Source organism: Propithecus coquereli, unplaced genomic scaffold (genome assembly GCF_000956105.1).
Source record: "Propithecus coquereli isolate 6110/MARCELLA unplaced genomic scaffold, Pcoq_1.0 Scaffold41, whole genome shotgun sequence".
In the NCBI taxonomy this organism is placed as follows: domain Eukaryota; kingdom Metazoa; phylum Chordata; class Mammalia; order Primates; family Indriidae; genus Propithecus; species Propithecus coquereli.
Genome location: NW_012149841.1, coordinates 3,151,330 through 3,174,394, shown reverse-complemented (window position 1 = coordinate 3,174,394; position 23,065 = coordinate 3,151,330). Strand labels below are relative to the sequence as shown.

The window sequence follows — 23,065 nt, the reverse complement described above, 5'->3', positions numbered from 1 at the left end:
AGGGAACAGAAAGTAAACCAGTATGGCCAAAACAGAGACAAAGGGAAAATAAGTTGTATAACAAAGGGGCCGGATTCTTATAGGCCACTGTAAGAATTCAAACTTTACTCTAAAACATTAGGAAACCATTAGAGGGTTTTTAGGAGGAGTGAGTTATTGTGCCTTTGTTTTCCCTCCTAGCTACTGTAAAGAGAACACATTCTGTGGGGTACAAAGAAGAGGCAAGATGAAATATGGGAACACAGACAGAAAACTAATCCAGGTGAGATGTAATGGTAACCAGGTCAGAGTAGAAGAGGTAGAAGTAGAAAGGTAGTTGAATTCTGAGAGCCAGCAGGATTTGTTGAGACTGAATGTGGTGTGTGGAGGGAAGAAAAAAAAAGGAGTAAAGAACTGCTCCTATTTTTGGCTTAAGTATTAAAGAATGGAGTTACTATTTACTGTAAAGATAGACATCACAATGCATTTGTTCAGTCTACATTTTTTTAACTAACACAAGATTTTTCCTAATATTACAGCTTATGATTGATTTAAAGTAACTTTTAGGATAATTGATACTTTTTGTGGTATGTTTGTCAAATTCATTTACATCAGCTCCGGCCTTATTATATGCTTACTTCTACATTCTTTGGGCTTACTCTCTTTAGTTTCCAGATGAATGCTTAGCTCATTTCCAGTCTTTCTTCTTTTCTAATGTATCCATTTAAGCCTATATAGTTTCCTTCTATGTTGTTTCAGTTGCAGTCCACAAGCTTAAATATGTAGTGTTTTCACTATAATTCAGTTCAAAAGTTTCTAATTTCCATTGTACTATATTTTTGTTACTAGGAATGTCTGTGAGTGGTTCAGTGTATGAAGGGTGGGGAAAAGAGGGAATTAAAAAAAAAAAAGGGGGGCATGGTTCCCATACTAAAGAACTGTGCAATCTAATAGACAAGGAAATACACCATTTTCTTAATTCTAAGATGCCACTTACGTAAGACATAACATTGATCTAATATCTAATAACTTTCCTGCAGAGAGAGAAATAAAACTCTTTGTACTTTAAAGACATTTCCCACGTTTAAGCATGTTCAAGTAAGTGTTGTAGAACTGAGAAAATAGGCCACAAATAGCTAAATGAAATGCAAGGCAGACAGAAGTACTAAAGAAAGGTGCAACTAATGTGCCACAGGAAGGCAGAATGAGGAGAAGCAGTTAATGAATGAGCACCGGGAAAGAAAGACTGGGGAAAGCTTCACGAAAGAGATTGTATTAAAAGATGAGAAGTAAAGTTAATCACAAAATGTTTAAAGCTAGATTTTTAGAAAGCAAAATTATATACATCAATTCTGTTTAAAATTTGTGGAAAGGTATTCTAAGTTAAAGAAGACCATGAGCTAGGACTAGAGGCATAAAAGTACTAGTGTATTTGGAGAACAGTATGTGCTCTACTATGTTAAAGCATAGGACCATAGAGACATGTCACAGATTAAGTTAAAAAGAATTTGAGGCTAGATAAAGTGGCAAGAACCAGAACGGTATAAACTGACATGTATTTTTGTCAAGGGTACCTAAAAGGAGAATAAAAAGATGAAATGAACTGAAGAGATTAGCAGAAAAAGAGTTAGTGAGAGGGTAAGATTGAGGTTAAACAAGAATAGCAGAGAAAAGAAATGAACACAAGATAGAATGGTTAAGGCCAGGCATGGTGGCTCACGCCTGTAATCCTGGCACTCCGGGAGGCCGAGGCAGGAGGATCGCTGGAGCTCAGGAGTTCGACCAGCTTGAGCAAGAGTGAGACCCCGTCTCTACTAAAAATAGAAAAATTAGCTGGATGTGGTGGTACATGCCTGTAGTCCCAGCTACTCAGCACACTGAGGCAGGAGGATCGCTCAAGCCCAGGAGTCTGAAGTTGCTATAAGCTAGGCTGACACCACAGCACTCCAGCCTGTGCAACAGCGAGACTCTGTCTCATCAAAAAAGAAAAAAAAGAAACAGGACAAATAATAAAATAAGCAAATTTGGAGAGATGAGTTCATTTTTTGACACTTTCAGTTTGAGGAGTGGCTGGAACACACACATGGTAATGTCTGGTACAAAAGGTAGACGTTAGGTGTTCACAAAAGAATCTAAGATGCAGATGTAAACTCATAGGGATGATAGTTGAAATGGTTAAAGTAGACAGACTCTCCTAAAGAATAAATGTAAAGTATCTGCATTTTTCCAATACTGAAACCAAAATTCAAAGAGGAAAATGACCTGGCCAAGGTCATACAACTGCTAAATGGTAAAAAATCAGCAGATCTGACTCCAAAGCATGTAGTTATTAAGGCAGATTGTCTTCTACACTTAAAGACATACACAGAGGAAACAAACACTGGTAAAAAGCAATGAGAAAGGTGGGAAAGCTAAGAGAGGAAAGTATCACAGAAGTAACAAGAGAAAGGAGTTACAGAGAGTTGTATCAGGGTGAAATACAACAAACTGAGAAAAATAAGGGTGGAGGAGAGGAAGTCATAATTTGCAATTATCAAGTAATGTTAGAGCTACTGCAAAGAAATCATGGAGAGGCGCGCTTAAAAGGTGTGGGGTAGAGTGTAAATTTTGACAAGTGGTCCATAAAGGGAGCATAATAGAGACAAAACTTTACAGGATGAAGAGGCAAGATTACCACAACGGTTGAAGAGAAGGAGGTGGCAGAGGAGAAAAGACTGAAGATACAAGACTGAAAACCAGCACACAGGATGAAACAGTAAGAGTTAAATATAGGACAACGAACAGGAATTTGATATATTGAGAACTGAAGAAAGATAGTAAGTGGAAGAGTTAAAAACGTGAGAATGAAAGGAACATCAATTTTTCTTGAGTTCTTTTTAACAGAGCTCATTAGGTTTGTAACTATTTGGATATGGAAAATGAGAATTATTTCATCATAGTCCTGGGCAGAATGAAGTAAAGGCAGCATCAGCTATCATATGAAAAGCCCACAAGGCACTGAGATATAGAAATATTAATGCTAGGAAGGCCCTTTTTTAGAAACTGGTTATTATGTTTTTATTTTCTAAAGGGACTAAAGATTCTGGCTTGAAAGGTTAAGTAAAACAATCTGCTTTATGACATGTCCTAAAAGAGTTATTTTTTTTTATCATCACTCCAAAATACAACTGTTTTTAGACAAATACAGTATAAAAGGTTCCTTTTTTTTCAGAATCATCAACAGAGTTCACTGTTGAACAAAAACAGAAAGAAAGAAACAGAGCTTTCTCATGCAATGGAAAGAAGTGAATACAAAAATAAATTCTAAGACCACAGCTGATAAAATTAACAGCAACATACCTTGACGTTTTTAAGAAAGATAAGAAAACTATGAGCTCAATATGAAGAGAGCCAAGGTATTTATAAGAAGTTGTTAACAGGACCAGCATCAACAGCCTAGAAAGATCAGTAATAGTTATAGGAAACATAAAACACACACAGGCTGGAAGCACTCTCTTAATTCCAGGTTGTACTGAGAAACTAGTTAAGCAGGAAGGACTGTTGTACTCCACAACTCCTCTCCCCTGTTGTTAAAACCCCAAAACCCAAAATAGTCTCTTAGTGGCTCTCAAAAACTCCTAGCTCACTTCTTTTAAGTCCTGCCTACAACTTTAGCTTCACAGTCCACTTCTCAAAAGGCTACTTTTGCCAAGGCCTCTAATTCACAATGGCTCCAGAACAGCAGCTTTCAGAGAGCAAATATATGGCTTGAGTAAAAAAAAGAAAGTAATGAGAATGCCCTCCACTCTAATACTATTTGTACTTCAGGGACAGCAACATGAAAATCTTCTCTTTATCCAGTGGACTAGACAAGATAATAAACCCAGATCTTAGAATTCCAGAGAGAAAACAATGAATGCAATTGATACAGAAATCCTTAATATTTATAGAGAAGTATTTGCCAGCACTTAATACATAAAAGAAACCTTCAATGATATAAGTCATGATCCTTTCCAATACACTGAACACATTTCCTAAATGATATGAATTTAAAAATTTAACTACCTTACAATTAAATGGAAACGAATTCACATTTGATTAACAAGTAAACAATATATAGTTATAGGAATAGCCACTCATATATCAAAAGTGAAAAATAGCATATTTAAAAAGTGAGTCTTCAGAAGTGGAGAGAATGGGAAGTTATGACATTCAAATGTAGCCTTTAAATTTCAGTTTAAAAACAAAACAAGTGTTGCTTTTTCGGCTTGAGAAAAATCCCTTCCTTCCTCCATTGTTACTAATGTAGTGATTTTATATCTAGTTCCACAAAAATCTACTTTGTTGCCCTTTTCTAAAAGTTGTACAGTGGCAATTGGCAGGAATTTTCTACTTTAATTTTCTATGCATTAGCCTTTCCGATACTTAACAAACATTGTTGCTATTAAGTTATAAATACTAATAGTTTAAAATGCTATAAATGGGCCGGGCGCAGTGGCTCACGCCTATAATCCTAGCTCTCTGGGAGGCTGAAGCGGGCGGATTGTTTGAGCTCAGGAGTTCGAAACCAGCCTGAGCAAGAGCGAGACCCCGTCTCTACTAAAAATAGAAAGAAATTAATCAGACAACTAAAAATATATAGAAAAAATTAGCCGGGCATGGTGGTGCATGCCTGTAGTCCCAGCTACTTGGGAGGCTGAGGCAGAAGGATCGCTTGAGCCCAGGAGTTGGAGGTTGCTGTAAGCTAGGATGACGCCACGGCACTCTAGCCCAGGCAAAAAGAGTGAGACTCTGTCTCAAAAAAAAAAAAAAAAAAAAAGCTATAAATGGGCAAACCAAGATTAAACAATGCTCAAAGTAGAAAATGTTAGCTGCGAGCTTCTCAACATTAACTAAACGACTATTCTTACAAGGCAGGAATGGCAAACAGGTTTTGTCTTGCATGCCAACTCTAACCAACTGCTTTTATTTCTTGAAGCATGGTATTAAAACTTCCTGGCTAGGTTCAGCTGGAAAAATGCTGTGGTTTATGCCAAAAACAGAGTACGAAAAAAATGGCTGTATTGAGAATTCTGATACATATTTGCCATTCCTGTCATGAATTCTCACAAACGGTACTGATTTCAACTATTTGCATCTAAGTTCTAAATAATTTATTACAAGGTAGGCAAGATTTTAAATACAGTTCTTGATTTTTTCACTCTCCAGTATGAATGTCTACATTTAACAATTAAAATCTATTCAGATTTCCACAAACAACCAATTAAATACCTGGCATGCCAGTAGCAAGACCCTGACCAAAAGCCAAAGTTGGATTTGCTGCTGCAGCTGCTGCAAGGGATTCTGCTTGCTGCCCTTGCTGACCCTGATTGGGAGTAAGAGGACGCTGGCCTGCTCCAGCACGGAGAACCTACAAAGGTCAAACGATTTTCTTAAAAAGTGATATTATGAAATAACAGATAAGTAAATTTATCTTGGACAGCTGTGTATATATCACAAATAGCTGTCTGATAGTCTTTGAACAGTTATATGCAATGGAATGTAGATTTAGCATTAAAAAAATTACAAAATACTTTAATATCAAAAACACAATGACTGGCTCCTGACAACCAGGACAATCTATAATGCAACATGAAGGTTTTAGAATGTCTTTGGGTAAAAATTATTTCTAATATGAGTGCTCTTTACCAACGTACTATAAAAAAAAGATTTGAGAGTGGGACAAATGGCAAAATCTTAAGTGAAAGATTTTAAAAATTTAGATTTTATTAAAATGATTTTCTATGGCTGAAAATTGAAACACAGGAAGCTTAAGGGAATAAATTAAGCATGAATTTGTTATAAGACAGTGATGCAGAGTAAAAATTTCAAATCAAACTAAGTTTTTAGAATTCAGAAGCTTTAATGAAATAAAAAGCTGCTTTTAAACAAAAAAGTTCAACAAAAAAACAAAATTACATCAAAACAAGGTGAAACCTCTTAAGGCTGGTCAAGTCTTACTACTTTACAACACATAGCTGTTATAGTAATGACACAAAAGCATGGTAAACTTAATCATTAATTTCAGAAATATAAAAATAATTCAGGACAAGCAGGATGCAAGCATACATGTGTACTATTTTACTTTCCTGAGGAGCATGTTTTAAAAAAAATAATATGACATTTTTATAGTTGCCCAAAGATACAGATTAAAAAATAATTTCAATAGATTTAGGGCATACAAAAAATAATTATTAAATAACACTGTGTTATGATGTACCAGGATTGAGCCAAAGGACAGCTTCAACAGAACACCAATATAGTATTAGAGGTATTTCAATATAATATAATAAAGGAAATTCAGAATGAAGTTTAACTGCCAAGTAAGCAACACCATACTTGTCATTAAGTTGCATCTTTGATATAAATATGATGAATGTGACAGCCAGAATTTTGACATTTATCACGACAGTTTTTTACAATTATCAAGCTAGTTCTTTGAAAAGGGCTGAGGGCTGGGCAGTGGCTGATGCCTGTAATCCTAGATCTTTGGGAGGCTGAGTTGGGAGGATTGCTTTAGGCCAGGAGTTCGAGACCAGCCTGAGTAAGAATGTGACCTATCTCTACAAAATAAGAGAAAAATCAGCCAGGCATGGTGGTGCTTGCGTGTAGTCCCAGCTACTAAGGAGGCTGAGGCAGGAGGATCGCTTCAGTTCAGGAGTTTGAGGTTGCAGTGAGCTATGATGAGGCCACTGCACTAGCCTGGGTGATAGAGCAAGACCCTATCAAAAGAAAAAAGGAAAAAAAAAGAAAGTGGGAAAGAAGGAGGAGGGAGGGAAAAGGCTGAAAATTTTTTAAAAAAAATTTGTAACAAACATTTTCTTCCTTTTTGAAAAAATTAAACCTAACCTTTAGTAAAACATATTCGGTTAACATTTAAAATTGTAATTTAAATGCTTGGAGAAAAATGAAGGGACAATTATTTTGGTAGAAACATTAGCATACTTCTAAAGAAGTGATGAAATTTTTAAAATTGCTACAAATTTCAAGACAGCAAAATAACAGAAACACAGAAATGGAATACACCAAATCTTTAAATATATATAATACTGATTGGGGGGGAACCCCATGCAATAAATAACGTGTGTACCAACTATACGCCAGGTACCATGTTATATATTGAGGAAACAAAAGAGAAAAAGGACACAAATCTTCAACACCAGGAGCTCATAGAATTTCAAAGAATCTATTTAATTTCAAAGACACTAAAGAAAAAAGGCCTACCTGTTGCTGTCCAGGCTGAGCTTGTGATGCTGCTTGCTGATTGGCTGTGTTGTTTGCCGCAGCGGCAGCTTGTTGCTGAAATAAATTGGCTGGATACACCCCCCATGGAACACCATAATACTGAGGTGGAACCACCGCTGGACCTAAACCCCACACCCAAACCACCCCCCAAAAAAAGAAGAGTCACTAGATTTTACAGCTACATGAGGTTACCATTTGATTATAAAAGGGGACAGGCATAAGACTTAAAGCAGAACATGTCCTTATAATCTTCTACCCAGTACACTTCCATACTCTATTTTTTTTGATTCTTTAGGAAACAAGCATCATCCAGGTATGGATTATTATTAAAGTGCTCAGGAGTGACACCAGTCATCTTAAAGCAAAATTCAAGGCCATCAATGGAGTGACTGGACATTTAACCATCCATTCAACATTTAATGAATGCCTATTTATGGATCTGATACTGACAAATACAGGTAATACAATCAGGGAATGTTAGATACCATAAAACTATAAGATTTCTTATGCTCAATTCATCACTTCTCTTATAAAGAGAATATGTTGACCATTCAAATGAATTATAATTTTTTTAAAAAAATCTTTTGCTTTACAATCTGTAACACAAAACTAGGGAACATTCAGGTACCAAGCCTGCTACAACAGTATTTGAACTGTAAATTTTATTTTAAAATATTCTTCACATTTGAAACAGCACTAGTCACAATTCTCACAAAGCAACCGAAAATTATATGAAAACAAATGAGATATCAGTGTTTATGTGGTTAGGAAAATGAGACTAGTGAGTCAAGACAAAGAACTAGATAATGTAAGAACAAAGGAAAGCAAAGGTAAGAAAGCAAACCAGGAAATGCTGTATGAATGGTTCCTGCTCTATTCTACTTTATTCAAGATAATATTTGATTCCTGGAGAATAAATAGTATTATAAAAAATAAGCCCCACCATTAAAGCAATGAATAAAATGTCAGATGATTCCTGATACAACAGACATGCCCTAAAATTTTATCAGTGAAAGTTTCAAACATCTTAATTTCCATATTGGTTTCACTTAGTTCCGTAAGAAAATAAAGCCTGGTATATTTGACTGAATCAGTAAAATAAAAGCTTTAGGCCAGGTGTGGTGGCTCACGCCTCTAACTTTTGGAGGCTGAAGCAAGAGGATCACTTAAGGCCAGCCTGAGCAACACTGCAGGACACTATCTCTACAAAAATTTTTTTTTAAAAAAATCAGGCTGGGCGTGGTGGCTCACGCCTGTAATCCTAGCACTCTGGGAAGCTGAGGCGGGAGGATGGCTCGAGGTCAGGAGTTCGACACCAGCCTGAGCAAGAGCGAGACCTCATCTCTACTAAAAATAGAAAGAAATTGGCCAAACAATTAAAAATAGAAAAAATTAGCTGGGCATGGTGGCGCTTGCCTGTAGTCCCAGCTACTCAGGAGGCTAAGGTAGGAGGATCCCTTGAGCCCAGGAGGTTGAGGTTGCTGTGAGCTAGGCTGATGCCACAGCACTTGAGCCCAGGCAACAGAGCGAGACTGTCTCCAAAAAAAAAAAAAAACAAACAAACAAAAACTGTCTGATTAGTGATAATCATCTTAGTGTAGATATCCCTGACAGCCTTAAGTTTTTAAAGTCACCCTACCAGCAGACACATTTCAGTGAACACAATTCTAAGGCTGACATAAATCAATTCTTGCCTGTATAACCAACACAAACCACACCTGAGACTAACCCATTTCTGTCTCTGTAACTAACTCAACCTAACACAAACTCTTCCCAAAAACTCTAATTACAATCAGCATATTGTTTTGTTCAATAAGACCATGAGTGACCAGCACACAACTTTTGCTTAAATAAGCAATAAATTCAGTTTTGGTTTTTATTTCAGATTTTGAGTGATGGTCTCAGGCTTTGACAATTTTTAATAAGTTTTTTCAACTCTACGCTAACTTTTTGTCCCCGAGTTGCTTGTACCACTTGAACATTGCTCGAGAAACTTTTTAGATACGCATTTTCTCAGGACTGCTGAAGGTCTTTGTATCTTATGCTATCCCTGACCTGGGCATTCACACCACCTACCTCCAATTTCTTTTCTTTTCTTTTTTTTTTTGAGACAGAGTCTCACTCTGTTGCCTGGGCTAGAGTGAGTGCCGTGGCATCAGCCTACCTCACAGCAACCTCAAACTCCTGGGCTCAAGCGATCCTACTGCCTCAGCCTCCAGAGTAGCTGGGACTACAGGCATGCGCCACCATGCCCGGCTAATTTTTTCTATATATTTTTAGTTGTCCAATTAATTTCTTTCTAATTTTAGTAGAGACGGGGTCTCGCTCTTGCTCAGGCTGGTCTCGAACTCCTGAGCTCAAACAATCCGCCCGCCTCGGCCTCCCAGAGAGCTAGGATTACAGGTGTGAGCCACCGCACCCGGCCTCTCCAATTTATTTTCCGAGAAGTAACTCTGCATGTCTCTCAGGGAAATGGAATTGGTCATTAAAATGGAGATTCATGGTTGACAATGTAAGATTTCTAAAACTACAAAACTGAAATGTAAACCAATAGGGTATAGGAGGAAAGAGTTATCGCTTAAACTTTCCCCTGTAGCATTACAGTTGAAAAATAACTCCCTGGAAACTTCAGTTCATTCTGGATAATCCTTCAGAATCTCCTAGGAATTTCAAATTGCTCAAATAGATAAAAATAAAGCTTACAACAGAATTAAAACCAAAAAGCCACAAGGATGAACAGTAAGTTACCTGCTAATGTTGCTGCTGCAGCCAATCCTGCTGCAGTATACGGATCGGTCCCTGGAGGAGCAGCACTAATAATATATGGATTTGGCACAAATGCAGCTGGAGCAAGGCCTGCTGAGAATACACCAGCTATATTTAAAAGAGGGAGAAATGATGAATAAAAATGTAAAGTATGATTTTCTTCATTAGGTAAAAACATTTCTACTCCGAATCTGGAGTGGAGTGGGGGAGCAGACAATAGTTCAAATTTTTGCTCAGTAATCTTGGGCATGTAATACTGACTCTAAGTTTTTAGTTTAAGAAATGGAATTGGTCATTAAAATGGAGATTCATGGTTGACAATGTAAGATTTCTAAAACTACAAAACTGAAATGTAAACCAACTGAATATAGGAGGAACGAGTTATCGATGTAGGATTTTTTTGAGAATTAAATGATACTGAATATGAAACGACTACATACCACTAGCATACAACAGACATAATAAATGTTAGAGCTAAAATTACTACTGTTCAATAATAGTTTTTCATTCAATTTTTATTAAGATATACTATGTGCTAGGAATTCAACAGTGAGGAAAGAGGATATAATCTGCCCTCACAAAGCACCCTAGTGAGAAAAACAGATCAATCAGCAATTAGAATACAGTATAACGAGCACTCTGGGCACATTGGTGGGAGATCTAACAAACTTTGGAAGGGGTGGGTGGAAAAGATGGGGTACGACAGAAGATAAAATAAACCAGAATGAAGGCTAATGAGCTTCCTGGCTCATATTAAGTAGTTTGGACTCTACCCTGCAGGCAATAGGGAAACAAGAAAAAGCTTAAAGGAGAGTGACTTTAAGCCCACATCTGAGTCTAACACATGCCTATCTGGATTCAGTAAAGTCTAAACAAGATTTAAAAGTACTACGTTTGCATTACTCATTAAAGAAAGAAGAAACTCCCAGGTACTGAGGAATCACTGTATAAACTTTTCAACCAGTTACTGAAAAAATTACTTTGAAAATGTGTTGCTAGGACTGTCTCTTTTGGGAAGTAACTGAGGCAAGTGGAAGGTAAGAAAATCGTAACCAAGGCTGGGTGCAGTGGCTCACACCTCTAATCCTAGTGCTTTGGGAGGCCAAGTGGGAGGATTGCTTCAGGCCGAGAGTTCAAGACCAGCCTGGGCAACACAGTGAGATGGGAGGGAGGGAGGGAAGCAGGAAGGCTGGCATGGTGGCACATGCCTGTAAGTTCCAGCTACTTGGAAGTCTGAGGTGGGAGGATCGCTAGAGCCCAGGAGTTTGAGGCTGCAGTGAGCTGCATCACTGCCCAAAAAAAAAAAAAGAAAGAAAATCATGAACAAGAATGGAATCTTTTTAAAGTTAAAGGAGATAAAAAAGGTTCAATTTTTTAAAAAGTATTCTAAAGGAATATATATCTTAAAGTCTAGGCCTTAAAATCAGGATTCACAAAATATTTTAAAACTGTATTATAGTAGCTTTCCAAGTTTTTGACTATGATCCACTCTATGACATACATTTTACTTCAACCTAGTGTCCATATACATACGTATATGCTACAAAGAAGTCTTACAGAAAAAAATTTATCTTTATGAAGTTCCAATGTACTCTATATTGTACTCAATTTTTCTATTTATCACTTTCTATATAATCTATTTAATTTTCAAAAATACAAGTCACAACGAACTTAATTTTATGCCTAGATACAACATAGCCATTTTGAAAAATCTGCTTTTTATAAAGGAAGTATGAATTAAACGTCAATAAAATCTTTGTGTTTTAAAGTCATTTGCTCAGAGTTACATTCTTAACTATTCCCTAGGTCAAAAGTTAAGATTCCTGTCAGGTTCATCTATCATGAAATATCTTTATCACAAGAATAAAAAATCATGTATTAGTATTCATGTTGTACTTATACCACTATAAAGTCTAAAAACCAGGATATAATTTCTTAATCATATAATTTTTAATCATATAATCATATAATTTTTTAACCATAATATTTTATGGTTTTGTGATAAGAGATTGTTTTTAAAAAATTCAAATACAATTGGAGTATGTAAAGTGAAAGTATTCATGTAAGCTTTACTGATACACTGGTTTGTCTCAATTTTTAAATACATATTACTTATACATTTTATATTCTAATTTATAATGGTATTTTAACATGCTTTTCCCACTTACTAATCATAGATTTCTGTCTACAGATACATATCTAGCTCATTCTTTTTAATGACTGTGTAATGTGTATTCTACTATAGAGAGGGGATGTGATTTAATCATTCTAGTAATATATATTTGGATGGTTCATGATCTTTTGCTATAAATAATGCTATTATGTTTTAACTACACAGGTCTCTGCATTATTATATCCTTATGAAAATTCACTTAAATGAGTAAAAACATAAATTCTTGATCCACATTTCCAGATTATCTGCCAGGAATAATGTACCAATTTACATCTCTATCAAGAGGATATAAGCCACGCTCTTGCCAAAATAGGACATTATCAAAGTTTTTAAATAGTTGCCAATGTGATAGGCAAAGTACAACATTTTTTAAAAAAAAAACAAACTACTTTGTCTTAATTTACGGTTCCTTGGCTATCAACAAGGCGAAATGTGTCAATCTTTTGTGCCTTTATTTTTCTCATTTAAGTTTTCAATCCATTAGGAATAAGAACTAATTATCTCCAAGCTATTTTCCAAATAATCATTCTTTTGTCACTGATCTGACATGTCAATGAAGATTAAAATTTATTCCACCACTCTACCCCAAACAAGCATGCATGCACACAAGAATCTATTTCAGAGTCTTCTTGTTCACTGGTCTACTTGTTCACCGGTGTATTTTTAGGCCAGGTACCAGAGTGGCCTAATCACTGTAAATAATAATTGTTTTAAAAGATGGTTGAACAAGTCCTCCTCCTTAAGTTTTCCACTAATTTTCTGATTTTACTTTTCTGAAACAAATATCAAGCTTTTAAGTTTCAAAAAGTACAAAACAAAACAAAAACCTGTTGGAATTCTGACCAAGATTAAATCCACACATTAATTTAGGGAAAACTGAAATCCTTACGATGTTGAGTTTTCTTAAAAAAGTATGTGTCTCCACTTATTCAAGACTTCAGGGAAAGTTACTGTACAAATGCCTCGCACATCTTTAGTTATTCCCTAATCTACTTCCATAGCTTTTCATTTCTCTTTTATATTTCTCATGTCTTGATTACTATGGGTAATTTCAGCGTTCTCTATTTTCTAGTTCATTTAGTCCTAGGTGTTAGTCAGTCAATTATGCAGCACACTGAGAACTATTTTTCAATGACTTTTATTTATAAGATCCTGAAATGGTTCATTTCCACATCACTCTGTTCTCAAGACCTCTTGATGATCTCTGATGACTTAAGTTCTTTATCTCTTAAGCATCTTAATATGCTAAATTCTTTTCAGAACTTTAAAGTTCTCTTATTAATACATCTTGAAACATTGTTATATTACTGTTTTTCCTGGCTTGTCTTGTTTGTACAGTCATTTCTGTCTGAAACACTCTCTTACATGAGAGTTTCTCTTGCACTCACCCATCCATCAGGTGGTATCACGATTATCTTGACTACATAAATCTCTAAATCAAGTCTTCTATTAGTGGCTTGGGGACTCTTACATGATTTCCAATCTTCACAATGTATAGGCCCTCTTTTTGTTTGTTTATTCCTCTTCTAGCCCTCTGCTGGTCACATGGCTTTATTCCCAATTTATTCCTATGGATTTTCCCTCAATTTCTTGTACTGCAAACATTCCCCAAGTACCTACACAATCCTGTTGTTTTTTTGTTCTATGGCATCTATTATCTCTGGCCAAGCCCATGGGCCAAGTCTAGCCTGTAAACTATTTTTGTATGAACTAGCAAAAAACAATTTTAACATTTTTAAATGGTTGAAAAACAATACATGGAAATTATATGAAATTCAAATTTTAGTATCCATATGAAAAGCTGTATTGGACCACAGAAATATACATTTATATGCATCTATGACCACTGTCACGCTGTAACAGCAGAGTTGACTGGTTGTGACTGCAACCATATAGCCTTCAAAGCTTAAAATATTCACTATCTGGCCCTTTATAGAAAGAGTTTGTCAACCCCACTTATAGAAATCTTCTGGAGCTGCACTGATCAACATGGTAGTTACTAGCCACATACAGCCACTGTGCATTTAAAATGTGACTAGTCTGACTTGAGATCAGCTCAAGTAGGAAAATATACATCTGATTACAAAGACTTAATATGAAGAAAAGAATGTGAAACTTCTCATTAGTAAGTTTTATACTGATTACATTTTTGAAATGATATTTTGAGTATCAGTTAAATATTATTCAAGTTAATTTCACCTATTTCTTATTTTTAAAAATATGCCTACTAAATAATATTATGTGGTACATATTATAATTCTATTGTACAGTGCTACTCTAAACGAGCTACTGGCCAACAGATGACTGGGCAAACTTGGATTAAAAAGAATTGATTGTCAACAAGGAATACACTTAACTGTGGAACTAAGATTTAAATGTGAGGTCAATTTTGACATATTATGCTTTCACAGAAATACTTCCATTTTATTTAGGTTTTCAAGTTTATCTGCACTGAGATGTCAAGATGGTTTCACAAAAAAGTTCTGCCCTTTCTTTAAAGATTATGTAAGTCCAATGCTACTTAATATACTCTAAGGCATTAAAAATGAATCATTTCTAAAATTCTTTTTATGAAGTATCTTGACACAAAACCTGACAAAAACTGCAAATACACACAAAGCAAACCAAGGGACTAATTTCACTTATATGTATTGATGCAAAAATACTAAATAGAACACTAGCAAATTGAAAGTACATGTTAAAAGAATAAAAATAAAGTCTTTTTTATTCCAAGATGAAAGTATAATTATTAAAAAACATTTCACAAAATCTATATGGTATTCAAGAGCTTTCATAGATAGCAATTTAAAGCTATAAGGAAAGATAAGAAAGAGGCCATTTTCAATAATAATAAAACATAAAATACATAAAATAAGCTCATCAAGAAATACAGAAACTTAATGAGAAAAACTTTAAAGCACTCATAAATGACACTAAAGCAGACCTAAACAAAAGTAGACATACCATGCCTTGGATAAGAATAATTAATTAATGTCATAAAGATTCAGTTTTCCCTAAGTAAATTACAAAATGCAACCCAATCTTTTGGAAGTAGATAAACTGATTCATATGAAAGTTCATATGAAAAAGTAACTAATCCCTGTAGTTTACATAGTTTACATGGGGGTGGGGTGGGGGAGAAAAAGCAAACCTCAAAAAAATAGAAGAGTAATAGGTGTATTAGCCTATCAGATACTAAAATATGTCATAAAGTCTCAAGAAATAAAAACTTGTACTGGCCCATAAATAGAGAGGAATCAGCACATTTCTAACAATGAGACGACAGATGGAAAAAGTACAGGGATAAAGGGAATTAGGGAGAAAGAGGAAAGAAACAGGGCAAGAGTGAATGCTGCTATTAGAAGTCATTTATAAATGTAGACATCTTTGATTAAAACCAAAAATAAAATTTGGGACCTAAGAAGCCTCACTTCATTGACATAAAAGAATACAAAGTTAAGGGAAAGAGAACCAACTTAGTATATCCTCCCCCTCCTCCTCAACTCTGAAGTTGAGTATTCACACCTTTTCTAACTGGGAATTAAGTTTAACCAAAATCGGATAGGCAAAACAATGCTTACACAAATCTACATGAAATAAAATGACACAAAACTATATATACTGCCATCAATGTCATAATACTGCTCCTGATACTGTATTAATACTATAATTATTTAAGATGTAGCCATTAGGGGAAACGGGGTAAACAATATGGGGAACCCCTCTGCACTCTTGGCAACTTCATGTGAGTCTATAATTATTTCAAAATAAAACCTTTTATAAAAATTGTATTCAACTTATTTTATTCCATTTTCTACCAACGGAAGGGTCAGGAAAACAGTTGGTAGGGGGAAAAAAACCTAATAAAACTAATTACGAAATGGCTACCAGCAAGATTGATTTGTATTAACAAACAATAAAGATTTATACTGGGGGGGGCAGCAATAAACAAAAATAAACAAAAAACCCCCAATAGCAGTAAAAATTCACATTATATTTAATAGTAAAGACTAAAGGGCAAAGACCAAATAACTTAATGAAGGAAGAAAATATTTTTAAGAAATTTTCTTGGGATTCCTATTTCAAAACAATTTTTAAATGAACATTCTGATTTGATAATGAACACAAATAACTACATTTGAATTTCTAGGTGTTTGATTCTCAACTTCACGTTGGAAAAAATTCTAAGCACTGACAACTTTTATCAAGCTATAGATTTTTACTTAACCAGTGATGCAAGTAATAACGAGAAATAATTCTTCCCTAATTAGTACTCCTGTGATATAATCTATTACTCTTTGATCTCAGTAAGGTATTTGAAAAAGTAACAAAATATTACCAATCAGCAAATGAAAAATGAAACATTCTAAACACAAGATTTTTTCTAAAAACAAGATTTTTCTTACAGTCTTTAACTCTAGTCAAAATGGGAACTTATGAAGACTCACCTATATGTGGCTGCTGAGCTGCTGCTAATGCATACTGCTGCTGTTGAGCTGCAGTTAACTGCTGAACTGTTAGTGCATTAGTCCTCTGAAAGAGCTATTAGGGAAAATAATACAAAGATTAGTGTCAAAACATTTCATTTCTAATTAGAAAGTTTTGAATAAATTGTTTTAAACACTTATCTGAAGCACATTCTCAACTATCACCAGGACATTTCAATCAATAAAATATTAAGTGTTCAAGAACCCTTATTAAGGCCAGGTGCGGTGGCTCAACCCTGTAATCCTAGCATTCTGGGAGGCCGAGGCGGGAGGATTGCTTGAGCTCAGGAGTTCAAGACCAGCCTGAGCAAGGGCGAGAACCCCGTCTCTACTATAAATAGAAAGAAATTAGCCAAACAACTAAAAACAGAAAAAATTAGCTGGGCACGGTGGTGTGTGCCTGTAGTCCCAGCTACCAGGGAGGCTGAGGCAGGAGGATCGCTTGAGCCCAGGAGTGAGAGATTGCTGTGAGCTAGGCTGACGCTATGGCACTCTAGCCCGGGCAACTGAGTGAGACTTTGTCTCAAAAAAAAAAAAGAGAACCCTTATCATTCATGTCAATCAAATATCTCATAGTACTTCAAGCTATACCAGTATACAGTTACGAGGAACTTCTTAAAGAAAGAGTATGCTTTACCTGCTGTTGAGAATTGTAGTCAAAAAGGCCTACAGTAGCTCCTGAAGAGTCCATTGGTACCTGATTACCAGGATAGTCAAACTGTAAGGAATCCAGACCAACTTGTTCCATGGCATCCAGATTCTGAGTTTCAGGATTTGAAAATTCTTCAACAAGTGGTTTATTAGCTGTAGGATTAGGAAGAGGCCCCAATCCTTCTGGGGGATTAGTATTGGGGCCCAGGCGCTCAACTACTTCAGTTGGAGAGGCTTGTCGACTTCCAGGAGTACGACTACATGAAGAAAATAGAAAAGATTTTAAGTGAAAGTAACAAGTTGAAAGGTAAAACGGGAAAGTAGAAAAATCAGGAAAACAAATGGTGATAAATACAATAAATAAGGCATTCTGGGTCACTAACCATGCCACTTTATCACATTTTGCTCTACTTAATATAACTTTCATCTTAAGAATTGTCATGGTTTGAAGGTATTTAAAAATATTACTAATGACTACACTCCTCAATTCGAATAGCATAAAGATTTAACTCAAATTTACAGATAAGAAAATTGGCCAATATCACAACTTAGGTTTATACTACTAGAAACCTGCTTCAAACCACAGACAAAATTAACAGTTAAGTAGGAAAAGCAGACTATTAAGTAGTAAATATGGTTTGAAAGCTCAATACCAAAACCTACCCCACCATACTACTATGTTGCCCACCAGCACATAATTTTGCCATAACATCTTGTTTAATAATATTTAAGGAAAAAACCTGGCCATAAGAGATCGTTACGGTCTTCATCACTTAAGGAAGTAAAATGTGGGACATAACAAAAAAGGCCACTGAACTAAAACAAAAGGCTAACTCCTGACTCTTGTCCTTTAAGTAAGATTTCAAGCAAATCATTTCATTCTTGAAGCCCCAGTTTCATTACTGAAGAGATCGAGGAGATGACCTTCTGGTTCCAACTAATAAGAACAAAACAACAATTTGTGAAAGCCCTTTATGACAACTCTCCAAAAACCATCCTCATATCAAATTGTTTCAGTTTAAACCATCAGAAAGAAATATGTAACATATTTATCAGAAATTAAGTACACACAGCATGAAAGGTATATTCTATATTTAAAAAAAAAAAAATTTTCTCTACTGTATGGTCTCCTTAATTTTTTTTTACAAGAAATTCATGAGGATTGGACTGGATTTTAAGTATTGTCTTTTCATTATCATCCTTCATGGTGTAAATATTGTTTTGACCTTATTTCTAGACATAACTGATGCTCATCTGAAGTCTTTTATTCTACAAAAATATTTACATACGTTCCTTTCCCTTACAAGAACTCATTTATTGTTCAGAGTAACCAGGCATTCATAGTATATTCAATCATAAGTACATTAAGTAAATGGCATTAACTTTTATCTGGCATTTAATGCCAGTGGTTACATCTAATTCTGTCCCCAACTTCAGGTGCTCCACATTGGAAAAATTTGCTAACATGTACAGAGTTGTTTATAAAGCAATTCCCTGATTTTAAGACTTGTTCTCCAGATATTTAAGTTAACTTACATTGTATTTAGAAACAAAACAAAACAAAAACCACTGTCCTTGCAACATTAGAAGATTTCAAACTTCTTTTCCCTTTAGCTACTCCCAATTTTGCACATGAACATTCCAAAGGTTCATTATATTCAGGACATATGGGAAGAAAAAATAAAACTTAAAGGATCTTCTTTGAAATCGGCCAATTAAAAAAAAAAACAACAAAAAGAAAGAAAGCCCCCATAGTTCTTTCATACATATCCGTTCTACTCCAGTAATGTATATATGGATGATGTACCAGTTACTGTATATTACTAATGATGTGCTGGCACAGTGATTATACAGCCACAGCTATTCTGTTGAAACAGTTTTACACTGTCAAGTAGTAACTAATATTGTATCTAATTAATAGTTTCAAACATGTATCTAAATCTTAATGGAATAAAATTAGAATGCTAATAAACATTAATTTCATATTAATAGCTTAAGGAGAGAAGTATAACCTTTCACAGGAAATAACATATAGCAAAAACCAGAGGACATATTAGGAAACAAAAATCATTATGCTATCAGTGGTGCTATTTTCTTGCTATAGTTAATGGTGTATTAACACTTCAATTATAAATGCATACTCTGAAGGGTTTATAATTAGGTTAAGTTTTAAATGCATGTTCTTGACTACAACTTAGGGTAGGCAATAGCAGAAGAACAAGATCAGGATAAGGTTCTAAAACAAACTGAATAACATTAAATTTATTTCTTATCAAAAGAGGTTTACTGGTTTTGGATGCTTTTTTGCACTCAGAACAGATAGAAATGGCACTGTTTTTAAGAAGCATTGTTGCTCTGCTTTTAATAATTAAAAGCAATAAATGTAAAAATATACCCCCCACCATGTACCTATACTCTTTTATCTAAGATTCCATGGTTCACAAGACCTGAAAGAAACAGCTCATTTTCAGGGATAGGCTCCAAAGCATTTCATTACTGAAATATGAAGTACAGGAAATCAACATAAAGAAACAACTCCCTAACATGTAGATAAATGTACACTGTCTAATCTAAGACCAAAAACTAAAAGAAAATTCTTATTTAATTGCCAAAAAAAGGGCAACTGAAAGAACTCTGAGTTTAAAGCTAATTTTTTTGAAGTCTCTAATATGCTCCCCATTTCCTATATGCAGGAACAATATCAGGAATTAGCATAAACTTGTAATACACATCACTGCACCTAAGCTAATTTATCTCATTTCTAAAATTAAAGTTAAATGGAAGGCAGGGAATAAATACAGGGGTAGAAGAAGAGGAAAAACTCCACTGAAAGGTGCTCAAAAGCAACCCCAAGGAGGAAAAAAATCAGATTAAACCTCCACTAAATCAGAGCACAGAGGAAAGTTTAAATTTAGACTACCATTTTAGCAGAAAAGTAACAGCAGCTTCTAACATTACTCTTTCAACAGCATGTACTGTTTTAGAGACAGTTTTGAAGATTATTTTAAAAATGGCTCAATCACTAATTTTTCTTTTTTAAAAAATTATTTGTCTAGATTAACACAAGGTGCAAAGGAAATAAACCTAAACTGGAAAAATGTCTAAGTGAGTCACATCAACTAACAGTAATAATCCCTACAGAAATATGCTTTTCTTCTTTAGAAAGTTAAAATCTTACTTAAAATCTTTGCAATCGGCATCCATTCCATTTGGCAAACCTCTGCCATTTATTTTAGAATCATCATCATCTCCTTGTTTAAGATCTCTGTTTTGGTCCTCCTCAAATGGAGAAGCCTTGCCTTTTTGATCTCCTTTCTCAGGTCCATCTGTTTCAGCATCTCTAGTGCCCTGAAGAAAAAGAATCTGTTTGATTCTGAATAGTTAATAGAAAACAAAACAAAACAAAAAAGGCACCATAAGGTGACCTAAAACTACACCACAGTGCATGTAAACAATAGAAGCATTGAATCTTATTTTAATTTTGTAGTCAACTAATTTATCAAAAGCCAAAAATTTGAGTACCAACTAGTGATTTATAACAGAAGGGCTAAGGCAACCTTAACTATAGCGGTGCTGAAAAGCAGTTAACACCACAAACTAGATTAATATTCTATTTAGTTTAATGCATACACAGTTTTGTTTAGTTATTTTCTCATCAAGCACTACCAGGAGTAAGCAATTTTAATTTTGCAAATTATTTTTAAAAATTAATATGGCTTGATTTTTGTAACATGGTTAAGATCATAAATATTTCTAACAGTTCTATCATTCCATGTATTTCGAGAAGTGGCCAAGTGAAGAAAACAAGAGCACAAATAGCTATAAAATTTCTTTTAACTCTAGGAAGGGGTGACAGGGACAACCTGACTTAAAAATAAAATAAAACCAAGTAACTATCAAGCAAATATTAAATATTTCTTTATTCAAAATACTTACAAAAGTTCCCTTCCTAAATCGAGAATCCAATTTATCAGCAGGAGAAGAACTTAATACATATTCTACCATGCTCACACCAAGGCCTCCACTTTCTGATCGCGGAGACAGTATTGCATTTACTTCACTGTTTCCATGAAAACCCTGTCCAGATCTTCTCTGTACCATAATAGGCTGGGACATTGAATGGTCTGTTTGGAAGAAAGGATATAATTATATATTTCTACATTTTATGAAACAAAATGTAGTTACACAAATTAATATACACAGTACAAAAAAATCAGCATATTGTTTTATTTTGAATGTTATTACTAATTTTTATAGAAAGCTCTTCATTCTGTTGAGACTCACTGGCTGGAGTACAGAAGGAAAGAGCCATTTGGTAATAAACAGGTAAAAACCTTTGTAAAGAGCAGTCAAACTAAAAAGGTCAACGAAGGTAGAAACATTAACCTGAAGGCTCAGCTGCTTGTAAGAATCATGTTAAAGTTAACCATCTTTCAGTGATTCACAACATAACAATTCATAAAAAAAACCTTCAGGGATAAAATCTAGAAGAATAAAAATAACTTCTTCCAAATTGGCAGAAGCACTTCTCAAGCTCACAGTTATGGGCTGGAGAGATCAGAACACATGGCTTTAACACTATAAACAGAAATGAAATGAGTTTGGAAAAATCACTAATACCACAGAATTCAGGTCTGTCTAGCCCTTAAACTACCTAGGATGAACTATCATAGAAGCATAGTTTTAAATTACCTGGGATGAACTATCATAGAAGCATAATTTTATTAACTATAGTAATTTTGAAATGATGCTACTTTTGTTAAGCCAAATTACAACACTTTCATTTCATTATATCCTTTCATTCAATCATTCACTCATGCATTTACATAGTTTGAATATTGATTTACTCTCTCATATGCTAGGCACTGAGCTATGCACAGAGAATCCAAGAACAAACAAGATGGTCTTTGCCCTCAAATAGACTATAGGTTTAATCAGAATAGAATACAAATGCTTCGATTTGTATTGATACTATAGGAACAGAAAGATGGGGTATCAATCCCTAGCAGTCTTAGATTGACTACCAAAGGAGATAATATTTAAGCTAAATATGAAAGATAAAAAGTTAAAGTAAGCAAATTGGGGGGAATAGGGGTACAGGGAGGCATTTCACTTTATAGAAACTGCATGTTCAAAGGCCTAGAAGTGCTAGGAGAACATAATGAAAATGACAATCTCAAGTAGTTCAGTTCAGCTGAGGAGGGGTATGGTATATAATTAAGTCTCCTGCAGTTATGGCAAGATAATGTTTCTTAGAATGACAACTCCTTTAGAACAAGGAATGTGTTATTCATATTTGTACATGCTTGGCATTGAATAACTGTTAGGTAAACAAATGAAATTCCATTCATTTCTAATTTTCTCATGTTTTCTGGTATAATACTAAATTCATCTTCAAAATTTTATCTATACAGCTAAAAGTTAAATTGGGAGGGAGGGGTACAAAGAATTAATTAAAATTATAAATTTGGGGCCGGGCGCAGTGGCTCACACCTATAATCCTAGCACTCCGGGAGGCTGAGGAGGGCAGATTATTTGAGCTCACGAGTTCAAGACCAGCCTAAGCAAGAGTGAGACCCCGTTTCTACTAAAAAAATAGAAAGAAATTAGCTGGACAACTAAAAAATATATAGAAAAAAAATTAGTCAGGCATGGTGGCACATGCCTGTAGTCCCAGCCACTCAGGAGGCTGAGGCAGGAGCATCACTTGAGCCCAGGAGTTTGAGGTTGCTGTGAGCTAGGCTGA

At 34.9% G+C, this 23,065-nt stretch overlaps 1 protein-coding gene across 4 annotated transcripts in view; it reads right to left on the bottom strand.

Annotated features, from left to right (window-relative positions):
- The window catches only part of PUM2 (pumilio RNA-binding family member 2), a 90,485-nt gene that overhangs the window by 40,857 nt on the left and 26,563 nt on the right, over nt 1-23,065 (bottom strand). For all 4 annotated transcript variants that reach the window (XM_012653091.1, XM_012653093.1, XM_012653094.1 and 1 more), the window contains exons 4-10: nt 21,256-21,443; nt 20,498-20,667; nt 17,306-17,576; nt 16,630-16,723; nt 9,991-10,116; nt 7,222-7,364; nt 5,230-5,368 (exon numbers count right to left, since the gene is read on the bottom strand). In XM_012653091.1, coding sequence (XP_012508545.1) covers nt 5,230-5,368; nt 7,222-7,364; nt 9,991-10,116; nt 16,630-16,723; nt 17,306-17,576; nt 20,498-20,667; nt 21,256-21,443 — 1,131 coding nt within the window. The remainder of the gene's footprint in view (nt 1-5,229; nt 5,369-7,221; nt 7,365-9,990; nt 10,117-16,629; nt 16,724-17,305; nt 17,577-20,497; nt 20,668-21,255; nt 21,444-23,065) is intronic.